Raw genomic sequence first — 14,605 nt, 5'->3', positions numbered from 1 at the left:
ATCAATTGATGATTACTGCCCTTTTTCAACACCCCAGGGTCCACTTGGGAAGTGATATTTTCTTCTTAGCATGCAAAGGTCTGCCCAAACACTGCCCCCCGTCCCCCTCCATGGATTACATTCTGGGTTTGCTCATCACGTCCATCATGATGCATGGCTACTGTATGAAATCTTGAGAAATTCAGAAACGGGAAGCATGAATTATGATCAGCTAAGGTGAAAGTGGTATAGAATAAATGAAGAATCAGAAGAAAAAGGACCCTCTATTCTTTAAAACCCCATTAGAACTTGCAGATACCCACAGTGACATCCATGATTGCTGGTTGAATTAGTTTCACAACAATGATATACTGCAACATGGAAGGATGAGCATGAAAAAAAAAATTGATAGCATGTCATCTTAATTAACAAAGAAGTTGATATATAGATCTTTTGAGAAGCTTTACCTGGAATGTCCTAGCCAAAAGAAGATGAAGAAGAAGAAGTTCACCTGGACTGCCAGAATAGAAGGGATCAAGAATTTTCCCGTCAAATTAAATTGGGTTCTTCAGTTATCTTCTCGTCAAGCTGCAGAACTGATTTGATTCCATTTTTTTTTTCTTCAAATGGGGTTGAGTTCATATCCATGGCAGAAAGTTCAGACTTGTTGGATAACTTTTTTTGGCTTCTCCAAACCCTTACTTCATGACAAGCTATTTTTAGCTGATAATATGAACTCTAGACATCCAGATTCCAAGACATGAAGAACACAAACGGACGATGATACTAGCTAGAAAAAAGACTTCACACAAGATACATTTACTCCTTTGATGAAATTGCAAATTATTTACCAACACCCCCTCTTGATTTGTAATTTCCGGTTGCTCCTTAAACTTATCAAACTTCTCTTTAGTTATGTTTTGGTGAGAACATTGGCAGGCTGTTCATTTGTGTTGATCAACTCCAAGCAAATTTCTCCTACGCTTACCGAATCATGAATATAATGATGCCAAAGTTCCATGTGCTTTGATCTTGCATGAAAAACCAAGATTTTTAATCATAGCTGTCACAAAAGATTGTAGTAGGTTTCTGAGACATTCTGCTGCAAATCATCAAGTAGCTCCCTTAGCCAAATTGCTTCGCATGCAGCTTAATTTGTTGCTACATGCCCTGCTTCTGTCCATGACAATGCAGCAGTCCAGCGCTTTTTTTAAATCACTTTTGATCCCATCAAAAAGAAGAGCCAAATGTACTCCTTCCATCATCATCCGTACTTCCTTCTCAATCACCATCAGTAAAACCAATGAGTTTGCTATCTGATTCTTTAGCATACTTGATGCCTAGCTTCCTCCTCCCATACTGGAGGATTCTTTTTGCTTCTGTAAAATGAAAATTTACTAGGAACACCAACCATTGGTGAGAAAAATAAGAGAAACAACTGGCTTCAATCATTGCTTCAATGTTCTCCATACCATAGTTCTACTAAGTGGTGATTAAGTTTGATATACTTCGTAACTCAAATCCAATACCATTTTTCTTAGATTTGGATTTTTGAGTGTAAACATGTTTAAGTAAAATAAAAAATAATTAAAAATAAATAAAATTGAGTCAACTTACATAATATGAATTTGACCTAAATAGACTTATTTAATAGTCGTGTTGATTTACCTTAGAATAACTTTAAACTATTTAACCCATTTAATTTTTTTTTTTAACAAATAAATCATTTACGTCATAAGCAAATATTGGTATGACATTGATACAATCCGTCCATCAACACAAATTGACACCCATAATCCTACTATAACTTTTTATTATGTATCATGCAAGGATGAAAATATTAGGTTTCTAAGATTATATTCGTAACTTAATTTTACAAATATATCAAATATATCGATGAATATTTTGATATTAAATACCAATCGGTAAAATAAAAATTTATCAAAACTCATAAAAATATTGAAAAAAAAAAAACTTTAACAAATGATAAAATAAGGAACAATAAACATATACCAATATTTTAATATAGTGAATTTTCTGCTCCTTTAGTGTGGTTTTTCTTATCCAAGGGTTTCCACCTAAATCTATGTCTTCTTATTTAATTTTCTTTTTTATTGTCCATTCTAGTTATTTTGTAACATAGTTTTAAAAAAGCAATCTTTCATACAAAAATCATCTTTTCAAAGCTTTAAAAATTATTTGTAGAAATAAAACATTTTTAGAATTGTATTTTTAATATATGCATAAATAATATTTTCAAAAAAATTATTTTATATAAATTTTTTAAAATAATATTTTAGCTAATTCTAATAAAAAATAAAAAATAAAAACTCATTATTACGCATAAAAAAGAAAAAAAAAACCGTAGGAGCTTTTTGTTCAAGTACCAATAATTAAAAAAATAAATACCCTCCGGTCCGGTTGACTTCGTCCAAACCGGTCCAATCTAACGAACTGTGCAGTTTTTTCTTTTTTAATCCGTCAACATTATTTTGACCAAAATCATAATGTGAGCCCAACCCCTTCATTTCTAGCCCAATGTGCTTTGCATCATAATGACCCAACTGCAGCCCAATAACACTCTCCAACCCAACATGTTTGAAACATCGAGGATAAGCAAAGTATTTATATAAAATATAGTTTATGTTGTAAATAAAGTGGTGAATGACCACATTGAATAAAATATTAATGGTTATTATGAACTTCATTTACTTATCTTTAAGATGAGTAATGGGAGTTCATATGGTGAAACCTATAAAAGCTTCTTACACCTCATGTAAGATCTATGATCTAGCATATTCGGGAATCATGTGGACTCTCCTTTATCAAAGGTGACCCGATAATATTATTTGAAGATAATGTTGCATGCATTGCACAAATAACACAGGGTTATATTAAAGGAGATAAAACTAAACACATTTCACCAAAATTCTTTTATGCACATGAACTCCAAAAGGGTGGTGAAATTGATGTGCAATAAATACGCTCAAGTGATAATCTAACATATTTGTTCACAAAATCATTGTCAACCTTAACATTCAAGAAGTTAATACACAGGATTGGAATGCGTCAACTCAAGAATATCGACATGAGGAAGAGTATGCTTGTAAAAGAGTGTTAATGTACTGTACTATTTTTTCCTTCGTCCAAGTTTTGTTTTACTGGTAAGGTTTTTAACGAGGCAGTCTTAACATACCAAGAAAAAAATATTGTATTATTTTTCCTTTGCTAGGTTTTTCCTATAGGGTTTTTTACTAGTAAGGTTTTAATGAGATATATTCTTTTAATATGGTGGTCATTTAAGGAGGAATGTTGTAAATAAAGTGATGAATGACCACATTGAATAAAATATTAATGGTTATTTATGAACTCCATTTACTTATCTTTAAGATGAGTAATGGGAGTTCATATGGTGAAGCCTATAAAAGGCTTCTTACACCCATGTAAGGAGCATCCAAAGAAAAAGAAGTTTTCACTCTTCCTCTTATTCTCTCTCTCTCTTATTCTTTCTTTTTTTCATTCTTTCAATACTTCTCTTCTTTAATTTCTTTCTCCCATTTATATATATTATTAAAGTAATATATAGTTATCTCTACTTTTATTTGAGTCACATTTATTCTTGTTTTACAACAATTTATAAAATTTGTATCTAGGATTACTTATAATATTTAAGAAAAACAAACTTTATTTTATAATAATTATATAATGATAAGCATAAAAATAATATAATAATTTTTGAAAATTTAAAATAATAAAATAAATAAATATAAAATTAAATATTAAATTTTTTTATTTTATATATATAATTTATATAATAATATATAAATTATATATTTATTAAGTCACCAATTCAACCATTGACATGATCAAATGATAGTAATAATTTTTTTTGTTCAATAATGAATCCAATTATCAAAACATTGAAAAAAAAAACTATAAATTGAACGAGTGATATCTTTTTTTTTTTTTTTTTTTTGTATTTATTTTTTATTTATTTTTAGAACAACAAAATGTCAATTTTTTTTAATAATATTTTATTTTTGAAGCAACATGTAGAAAAAAAACAAAACCCCTTTTAGGCGTATGTGATACAGATGAATTAACATCCAAAATTTCCTGACGCACTTGAATTGATAATAAACGGAACGGGCCTGAGCTGGGGAGTGAAGAGGCCTCAGATTAGGTCAAACCAGTGTAAGAACCCTAGCGATTTCCCGTCTGGGATTCTGTTTATGTTTTCAATTTTTTATCAAAATGAATACAAATTTATTACATCCACCCACACCCACATAGGTTGAAGGCTTTGTTGGATTGTCAAAGAACAGCAATGTCGGCGCGATTGCTGAGGAAGGTTTTGCAAGAACAAGAAGAGCAGCAGCAGCAGCAGCTCGGCAACGACGATGACTCGGACTCTCCCGATCCCGCCGCTCCTCCTTCTAAAAATCTCTTCCATATCCTCAACGACGACGACGACGACGATGACGCTCAGGTTCCCATATTGCTTCTTTCTTCTTCATAGCAAGTTCTGCTGCTATTCATAAATGAATAACCATTAAAGTTTTTTTTTCCCAATTCTTGAGATGGGATGATGTTGTAATTCATTTTTCATATCGTTTCTCTGGGATTTGCGATTTGCGAAGATGAAATCAACAGGTGTTTTTCATTGTTTCTATTTGCCATTAGAATTGGAAGAACTTTCTATATGAATTCTTTAGTGAATTTGTCCTCTCAACTCTCTTACCCTCCGTTAAGAATTCAACTTGGAAATCATTCAAGCATATGCCTATGTATGTATTGTATTTTAGCCCTTGTTCTTGTGATTGGGCAAAGTTTCTCTATAGCCTCACCCCTTCCTCTCCTATACAATAAGCCCTCCTACATAGATAGGCCCTGTTTGGGAAAGCTTCTCAAAGTCTGCAGCTACTTATTAGTGTGTTTGATAGAATTCTCAATCATGACTCCATATTTCCCAATGTAATTTATCCAGCCAAGCTGATTTTTATTTAATTAAAAATTTGAAAGATATCATAATTATCCTTATTTTTAATAAAAATAATTTTAAAATATAATTCCCAAACATAAAACTTAGTCAAACTACTTTTTATTAAACCCTATCCCCAATAGGGCTGTAGATGTATTTGAGGGTTGGAGATTGTACTTTCTTACCAAGGCTATGTTTGGTTCTCGGAACATTCAAGGGAAAATGCAAGGAGAAGAAAATGGGGATGAAAAGTGGAAGGAAAGAAAAGCAAAGGAAAATACAAAAAATAGATTTAACATCAATAAATTATTTTTATATGCTACTTCAAATTTGTTTCACTTGTTTTAGATTTTTTATATAAAGATAAAATAATCTGAAAATGTATAAGTTTCTAACTAATTTAAATTTTTATTTGTTTTTCTTTTGTATTTTTCATAGTAAAATCAAACATTAGAAAATTATTTTCTTTAGTATTTTTTTTTTTTAATTTCTTTCTTAAAACCAAGCATAGCAATAAAGATATCATATTTATCCTTATGTTTAATAAAATCAATTTTAAAAATATAGTTCCAAACATAAAACTCCATTACACTATAGTAATAATTACTTCTACTTCCTATATTGTTAATTGCAAAGTTAATCCGTATCCCAAATAAAGCTATAAATGAATTTGAACCTCAGAGATTGTACTTTATTATCAATTCACTTGTTTTTCAAACCTCATTCCCATTGCAGTAATAATTCGCAGATGTGAGACTATATTAGATGCTAGCTTATGCTTCTCTCTTGTATTTCCATTGTTACCAGTGTTAACTTTTGGTAAAAATTCATTATCGAGTTTTTTGTGTGTTTGTGCATTTGTAAATTCATTTTACAAATTATTGGTGGCTGCTGAATGGATAATCATTGAACATTGGCACTTTATTTGTTTGACTTGCTAATGATCAATTTCATCTGCAGGGGGATGAAAGTGAAATTGCTAACGAAACGTTGACCAGAAACATTAATGAACAAGAAACCTCTGAGAAAAGTACTGCTGATGTAGTTTCAACTTCTAATCATAAATCAAAGAAAAAGAAAAAGAAAAAGGGCAAGCAGGGTTCATTTTCAAGAGTGGATAAAGCTGAAAAACCCTTGGATGTGATTTTGAAAACATTGTCTCTTGATAGTAACTCTTCGAGCAATCAGCCTGGCTCTACAGAAGCTAAATCAGTGAATGTAAAAGTTTGTGATAACCGGGCTAAACAATACACGACCTCCATATTACAAGTAGACCCGAAATTTTTAAGTGCTGAAAACGAGCTGCGGCGAATATTTGGCTCTAAGGTAGTGAGTTCTTTTGAGAATAGTCAGCAAACTGGTAGTTCCAGACAGATACGTGGGGGAAGACGTGGAAGCCACAATCCCAAAAAGACTATTCTTGTGTCTCCCTCAGACCATTGGCCCCGTTGGGATGGATCTTTGTCTATGGAATTTCTGGAATCCAAAGATGGATTGAACTTCTTCAGGTAACTATCATCCTTAGTCTGCTTGATAATTTTGGACCTCTACACCATTTCTTCCATGTTAAGACTATGTTATTGAACTGCAACTGCTGACCATATCTTTCTGTTTTAATATGAATGGCTCATTCTTTGCTTGTAATGCACACCTTTATGCGAGCTACAGACTATGTTATTGAATTGCTACTGCTAGCCTTACCTTTCTGTTTTAATATGAACGACTCATTCCTTGCTTGTAATGCAAAACTTTATGTGAGCTGCAATTTGGAATTTTAACAGGGTGTGAATGCCTTGTGGATAAATGGTTCAACATGGCAAATGGTATTCCTTTGCACATGCAATTTTGATTAGATGCTCCAACAATTAGTGCCATGGACAGTGGTTGTGATTTGCAATTTTGGTTTATCCGAATGTGCAAGCATGCATGCATGCAGAAGCAAAGCTCACGAATGTGAGGATCAAACATCTAGGTGATTTTCCACATGAAAAATAACCTGAGGGGACATTGAAACTTGCTAGAACCATCTATAACTAGTGTCTTAATCACTAGTAGGTTCTTGCCATAAGCACCCCTGCTATGTATCTTTTACCAAATGAAAAGGTTATGGGGAGTGTGTCCCATATATTTACTCTTAGCTCTTCCTTTAATTTGTGCATTTCTATCATGTGCACTATGGGAAATGTATTGGTGACAGGACTCATGTGACATTTCATACATTGTCACTGATTAAGTATGGAAACCACTGCATAAATGTTTGAATTAGAGGGGGATCCCGCTATAAAGGAAAATTCTTAATTTGCTGATTTGACTTGTCGATTTGTTTCTCCAGCACTCATTGTGACATATGATGTAAATTTTACAAAATTGAGGAGAGTTGTGCGATGTGAATGGTCTGTGAAGCTGAGTTCATCACACATCTCCTGTTATCTTGTGCGTAAGCAATTATGATCACATGTTATTATTAACTATGCAATAATTTTATACTTTGGATATAAAAGGTAGTTCAGCGTCCATCTTGAGGATCATAACAGCATATCTCATTTCCACTATAATATATAGCATTTTGGTTTGAGCTTATTAAACTATGTGCCCTAATTTTGGCTTTGTTTATGTCATGTAGATATGTACATTCTTCTTCCTATGGCCAAGCTCAGAGAGCGTTTGAAGGTGCCAAATCTATTCATGATCTGAACAGTATAGCCAGTGTTTTACTGTACTATCCTTATCACTTGGATTCACTCATAACAATGGCAGACTATTTTAAATTTGTGGGGGAACATCACATGTCAGCTGATGCTACTGCAAAGTCTTTGTATGCCTTGGAATGTGCATGGAATCCAATGTTTACCCCATTGCAGGGTAATTGTCAATTAAAATTCAGCCATGAAACAAACAAGCCATTGTTCACAACACTTTTCACTCACATGAAAAACATGGACAGGCGAGGTTGTCATCGGTCTGCCCTTGAAGTTTGCAAACTGTTGCTTTCACTGGATTCAGATGATCCAATGGGGGTCATGTTCTGCATTGACTACTTTGCTTTGAGGGCAGAGGAATATGCTTGGCTAGAACGTTTCTCTGAAGATTACAAAAGTGATAACTCCTTGTGGTTGTTTCCAAACTTCTCATATTCCCTTGCCATTTGCCGGTTTTATCTTGAGAGAGATGAATCCTCAAAAGACACTTATGTGGAAAATGTGAAGGCTACTTCAACTGATCTTATGAGGCAGGCTTTGATGCTTCACCCTTCGGTCCTTAAGAAATTAGTTGCAAAGGTACCTTTAAAGGACCAGGCATGGACAAATATACTCAAGCAAGCTTTTTTTAAATCAGAACAAGCAGGGAGCCTCTCCTTGGATCACCTGATTAATATCTATGTAGAGAGGAGTTATATCATATGGAGGCTCCCAGATTTGCAAAAATTGTTGAGAAATGCTGCCCTTCTGGTGATTGAAACACTGGAAAGTAATGGAAGTGAAGCTAGGGATTGGGCTTGTGTAAGAAAAGAAGTGTTCTCTTCTCAGAAAAATGAGTGAGTATTTTCATTTATTCAAAGACTATTGTTTAGTTCTCTAGTTAACTAGTTTTTTTTCTTTGGCTTTTCACCCCATAATGGTGGTTGTGCTGCAATTGTCTCTGGAACAATTAAATCTCAGTAACAGTTCTTAGATTTAGTTATGGATATCAGACTAGACTTGAATCTTCTTGTTAAGTAGATGGTAGATATACTTCCTGCGTTCATACGGTTAAATTTATTGTGTATTTGGGAGATTGGATGACAGAAGTTCTTGTTTGTCAGGTATGGTCATTTATTGGTGTCAGATTTCTCTGATTCAGTGCCAACTCTTCCACCTGATAACTTGCAAAATTTTATGGCTGACCCGAGGATGAGAGAGGAGGTGCTAAATGTGAACCAAGTTGTCAATCCACATGGTGGTGATCGTGCTCCACGAGACATCGCAAATCGAAGTCCATTAGCTGTTTTGTTTGAATCGATACTACCCTGGGTTGATTTTGGAGATAGGGTTGAAGAGGAAGCTGGTGAGGACAACCAACCCAATGGACATGGTCCCGATGATCAAGGTCATTGATCAGCATCTATAGCGATCTGGACTATGCTTAAATTTTCAGAAACTCATTTACATCAGTGATCGAGATCAATTTTCTGCACCGAAGAATAACTCTTTCTAGAGGTGACCAAGTTGTTTTGCTGCTTGGGAAAATGATTTGTCCCATCTTTTTTTCTATCGTGCGTGTAGGTTTAAACATACATGTGCTGTTGCCATATGAGGATTGATGTCGTAGCATTCCTAAAGTGGTTAAACAATTGTTGAGGTAAATAAATAGTTGAGACAAACAAACACAGTGCCAGCTGATATATGAATCTTGTGGTGCTTGTGGTCTTATAGATGCAAATCCAATATGGAGAATGGATCAGCAAATATCTTGTAAACCATGATTTGAGTTAATTATAGCTACGCTGTAAATTTGGCTTATGGCTTTTCTCCTGTCAATCGAGCTCCGCCTTCATAGGTTTTACTGTTTTATTGCCACTAGAATGCAAGAAATCCTTGGGGCAAAAGCTGCTCCTCACTCTGCACTACCTTCTAAAATTGCTGTTGTGCACAGCAATTGACATTTAATAGAAGGTAACATTCAATTTCCCTTATCAATGGTGGCATCATCTGGGACCACTATAAAACAAAGGGGTGAACCCACTGGCAAAATTACCCATGTCCAAAATATTCCAAAATGGGAGGTACAGGTGCCTTTGCAGGTGAGGAGGGGGTAAAGGGGGCATATGGTGCCATGCTCTCTGCCCACACTTTCCAAGCAAGGCCCCAGAAACCATGGTAAAGGCCTAATCGTTGTGCCAATGCAGGGAGCTCAAGAACCGGCAAGACGGCGAGGATTGCGGTGAAGAGAGCAATATCGGTAGCGTTGAGTGCAGTGAGTGTTTGCAGAATGAAGTTTTACTGCAGAAAACTGGTTCTCTTTCTAGTAACCATGCATACTTACTATGAGGCGGTGGTGTTGCCGCTTAGTTCTCTCTTAATTATTATTATCTTTTCTTCTCAACTTTGTGATGCATAGTGACTTACAAGATCTGTACATGGGTTGCACACCCTTCTTCTTAGGCACTTTTCTAATAAATTTTCTTTGCCTATAAAGAGCAGACCAACAAAATCAGCGACCACCAACCTAGCTTATCATCATACCAGGCTGGTAACTTGATGTTTTCATCTGGATTTTGTTGTTGCAATGACAATCCCTTTCTTCATTACATATTCACTTCATTTTTTGTTAGACACTTCATGTGTTTTGATAGGACTCTTGGGCTTTACTGAGAAATGAACAATGGCATTCAATTTTAGCCCTAAGAGTTAGAAGTAATCATATCAAATCACAGCACCAAATTAAACTCATTGTATCCCAAAATTTCATCAAAACTGCAATTTTTTGTTAGTTCAAAGACGATACAAAGTTCAATGTGCTACTTAGAGACACATAGATGCGGTACAGAAGACAACTTACAAGTTCAAAGATAGACAAAAATAACAAATGATTGCATACTTCATGGCCTCTGAACATAGCCTGCCTTGTTATTGGCAACATATGTTAAGTGATTATTGAATTCATGGTTGATAGTGCAGTCACCCTTGCAAGATGCACCAGGATGATTGCTATCCCTACATCAGGACCAAAATTCATCGCAAGAGAATGTAGTCTCTGCCACCATCAATTTCAGCAGACTTTCATATCTCAAACTGAATTGTCAAGCTGTTGAAGGAATGCCAACACAGGACCAAAGTTTTAACCAAGAGCCTGGTGTCTCAATGACTAAATTACCTTTCTGTGGAAACCATGGAAGCCATTGGATATGATACCTTTTCACAATAACTGAGACCAAGGAAATATCAGCTGCATACACTAATGTAATTGACACTTTATGAAATAGGTCACTGCATCAACATAATACCAGATGTTTTTAATGTGTGGTCATCTTTTTCTGCAGATTGTTATGCCGTCTCCAATAGGTACCTAAAAAACCAAAATGTTAGGGTATGTACCAAATGAAAAGAGTTGTTCACAACTTGATAAAACAAAAACAAAAAACCTATATGGTAAATACCTACCATACTGATGCTTACACGCTTGTCCTCCATGATATTTTTATTAAAATTTCTTATGCTGACAGTCCTAGCATCATTTACCTGTTCAAGAGATGATATTAGAAATATTTTTCCTTTCAATGGGCAAAGTTTACAAATCAGAGTGATATTAATTCACCAGAGGATCAGCAACTTTTCCATGCCAGAGAACATTATCAATCACAATGACACCCCTGGTCCTCACCTGCAACAGGAGACTAAGTGCATTTCTTACAAACTACTGACGGAAAATTGAATTATCAGTTTCATCAAATTAGATGTTGCCAGTGGATCTAGAACATACTGTTTAAACATGACATTTTGGTCTTACCAGTTGCAGTAGCAATTCAAAGTATTCTTGATTCATTCTCTTCTCAGCATCAACAAATGCAAAATCATAGCTGCATTAAAAAGAAGACGCAGAAAACATTATTTAATTTGTTATCTTGATCAGTCATAAAAAGTAAAAATGGCACTAAAAGAATGTTCTAAAACATAAATATATGTTACCCCGTAATTAGTCATAAAGAAACTCCTTTTACTAGGACAAAGATTGCAGTTTTCGAAAATAAACAAATTGATGAATGGATTTGGATCCTCTGTGCCATGAAATTGCAACTTGAGGAGTTAGAAAAGTTGGTTTGTCATAGGAAAATTAGGCAAGGGATCAGCCCAATAACTTAGAATCTAATTTTCCTTTAATATAAGAAAAAAAACATGTAACTTGGTCTTGATTATCTACCATAGGATGACATATAACAGCGCAAATGGTTCACCAAAAAGCCGTAATGTTACAATTGTACAAAAACGAAAATCAAATGCATATAATCATGTGAGTTGATTCCATTCATATGACCTCCAAGGCAGAGTGCCTCAATGTCAATCCGTCCCTTTCTCATGTATGCTTCTTTTTTTATTTTTTTTAATAATTAGAAACAATAATGTAATATATTAAGATAGGTATATCATGAGGTACAAAAGAATGATGAGAAATGCCCCCCAAAAATTAAAGGACCTAGATAGAAGGTATGTCAAAACCTTCAAAGTACAAAATAAACCTAAACAACAGTGAAGTACCATATGGGAATATACACAATCAAATCATAGTTCCGTACAAGAAAAATTCCCTGCCACACCTTTCAAACTACACACTGATATTCAATCAAGTTGAACTACGTTATAGGGAAATGCCCTTAAAATGTGTTGCAAGAGGCCCAAAATGATGCGAAGAAATGAATGATATCCCAACGAGCCTCTGAAGACCTTGCCTTATCCTAAAAAATCCGAGTATTTCTTTCCCACCACATAACCCAAATCAAAGCGAGACATGTGGTTTGCCATAGAACCTTGCCTCTAGTGGAGCTTCCCAATCCCTTATAAAAGATAGTCATCATATCACATATACTCCTAAGAGAAAACCCAGTCCAAATTAGCCAATCTAAATAGCTTGTGCCACAGCTCTCTCATGTATGCTACTTTTAAGGCACATGTCTACAGGAACAGATATCTAATTGAACTTCATTAAATAATTGTGTTCTTTGTGCAATATACCTGCCAGATTCTCCATTTAAAATCAAAGATTTTAGAGCATCTGATGCTAGTCCGTGTTTCACGTCCACCTAAAGTCAATAAATTGTTTCAGAGCTATCCATATCACTGGATAAGATTCAGTCTGTACTACTGGCAAAATCAAGAACTTTATATTTCTAAATTAGCATATAGAAGAAATGTGAATCACCTTGTGTGACACACCAGCCTGCTTGTAGTACCTTTTTGCAACCTCAAGAGATTTGGAATCTCTTTCACAAGCAACTAAATAACCTGATTCTGGTAGGACTAAAGCAATAGCCAACGATGAGTATCCCTGAAAATAAATGATCATGATTATAATAAGATGCTATATTTTGCTACTTCATTTGCAGAGCACAAGTGGTCTTCTGTATAATAAGAAGTTAATCTTAAAATGGAACATGAAAAACAAAACAGAAAATACCATAGGATGGTAATACAAATTTTAATGCCAAATTAGTATAGTACTAAAGTGTGAAGCAGCCTTCATAGTGAAGGTGCAAATATTGAACTAAATGAATAAATGTGTATGCTGAATCATTCCTAAACCTGAGTACATGTGTGCAAACTCACAAGAAGAATAACTGAGTGGGCTACACATTAGTTGTGGTTGAGCCTCTATGGTGCCAAAAGTAATCTTGATAATATGTCCTCTCTTTTTATGAGAGATTACATCATTACAACAGTTAAAACAAGTAGAATGCTGTTCAAAGTTTCTTTGGGTCAGAAGATGTTCTTCAACAACTTAGGGACACAAATATAGAGCATAAGAGTTCATGGAAAAAATGACGGTCAACTGCCTCAGAGTGACATTGAATCACATCATTATATTGCTAATGAGAAAAACAAATGTAGCCCATTTTCAGTTATTTTTCGTAGTCGGGTATGCATATATTTTTTTTCCTTAATCATAACAGTTATTAGTATGCATTAGTCGGATATTAAATGACTGAGATACATAACATTTTTTCATGGCATTGAACCTGCATAAAAGACTTTTACCAAGTATTCATAGCTTGACAAAACATTCATCTGGCAAAATGTTTAAGATACTATAAACATATCCATCAGAAATCATGTGTATGCCATCATTTGCTCAATCCATTTTCAAATTATATGAGTGCATTCATTTTACAACTTCATATAATTCTAATATTGGTGTTTTCATGTGCCTAACAAGCAAAGCAGGCCAGAGAATTTGACAACACTAATGATATTTGATACTTCACCATACATCGAGTGTTAACAGAATATGTTCTTCAAAATGGTAAGCTGTAGCGCAACTGAGACAACTGAAGTTCAGAAATGAAGGTGTTCTTGAGGTCCTTACAGTGTAAACACCAACTTCAATACATCGTTCCGCCCCGAGAATCTGGACGAGCATGGCAAGTAGTTGTGCCTGCTCCGGAGATACCTATGAAGAGAACATTTGAATGATACTGGAGTTGGATTCGATGAATAATGGTGGTTTGGAGATACTAAATTTATAGAAAAAACAAAATCATAATAAAAGTACCTGCATTTGAGAACCCCGCATATTAGCAGTCTCCTCCCGAAGTTGCCTTAGAATCTGAAGAAGGTAAAGCATGATAAGAATACCAGAGAGACAGAGAAGAGAATGGCTTAACAAGAGAAACGGAAGAATCGAAACCGCACCTCAGGCTCCCGAACGTTTGTCAATATATAGTCGTAAAGGCGTGGAGTAATTGTGATGACCTGTTTGTTGCCATACTTGGGGTCATCGGAAACAACGGAAGGTTGAAGATGGGCATAGACATGACAGCTTCTTCTCCTTCTGGGAATGCCACCAAGGTTTGTAATTGCAGGCAATGAAAGGAGGGATAGCCTCTTCCCAACAATTTGGCGTTGAAGCCCTAACACAGAATGATTAACTGCTGTGCTACAAGCCATTGAATTTGGA

The 14,605-nt window shown here is 34.8% G+C and overlaps 2 protein-coding genes across 9 annotated transcripts; one reads left to right on the top strand and one right to left on the bottom strand.

Annotated features, from left to right (window-relative positions):
- The first annotated feature begins 3,931 nt into the window (after positions 1 to 3,931).
- Positions 3,932 to 9,459, top strand: LOC100252305 (uncharacterized). Its single transcript, XM_002270237.4, has 5 exons — positions 3,932 to 4,173; positions 4,273 to 4,468; positions 5,921 to 6,468; positions 7,584 to 8,495; positions 8,763 to 9,459. The coding sequence occupies exons 2-5, from the start codon at positions 4,307 to 4,309 to the stop codon at positions 9,052 to 9,054; spliced, it is 1,914 nt and encodes a 637-aa protein (XP_002270273.1). The 5' UTR covers positions 3,932 to 4,173; positions 4,273 to 4,306; the 3' UTR covers positions 9,055 to 9,459.
- Positions 9,460 to 10,402: 943 nt separating this feature from the next.
- LOC100259246 (uncharacterized) lies at positions 10,403 to 14,595 on the bottom strand. Of its 8 annotated transcripts, none has more exons than XM_059743205.1 (10): positions 14,341 to 14,595; positions 14,201 to 14,254; positions 13,919 to 14,098; positions 12,854 to 12,979; positions 12,667 to 12,734; positions 11,447 to 11,516; positions 11,255 to 11,353; positions 11,101 to 11,178; positions 10,944 to 11,005; positions 10,403 to 10,864 (listed from the first exon to the last, which is right to left on the bottom strand). In XM_059743205.1, exons 1-9 carry the CDS (start codon positions 14,593 to 14,595, stop codon positions 10,964 to 10,966), a joined length of 972 nt encoding a protein of 323 aa, XP_059599188.1. In that variant the 3' UTR covers positions 10,403 to 10,864; positions 10,944 to 10,963. The 8 variants fall into 8 exon arrangements, with proteins under 8 accessions (XP_059599188.1, XP_059599189.1, XP_059599190.1 ...); XM_059743206.1 differs by having other exon boundaries at positions 11,255 to 11,320; XM_059743207.1 differs by having other exon boundaries at positions 11,255 to 11,320; positions 14,015 to 14,098.
- Positions 14,596 to 14,605: the final 10 nt, after the last annotated feature.

The sequence above is a fragment of the Vitis vinifera genome, chromosome 15, assembly GCF_030704535.1.
Source record: "Vitis vinifera cultivar Pinot Noir 40024 chromosome 15, ASM3070453v1".
Classification (NCBI taxonomy): Eukaryota; Viridiplantae; Streptophyta; class Magnoliopsida; order Vitales; family Vitaceae; genus Vitis; species Vitis vinifera.
Note: the sequence above shows the minus strand (reverse complement) of the source record. Positions and strands in the feature narration are given on the sequence as shown.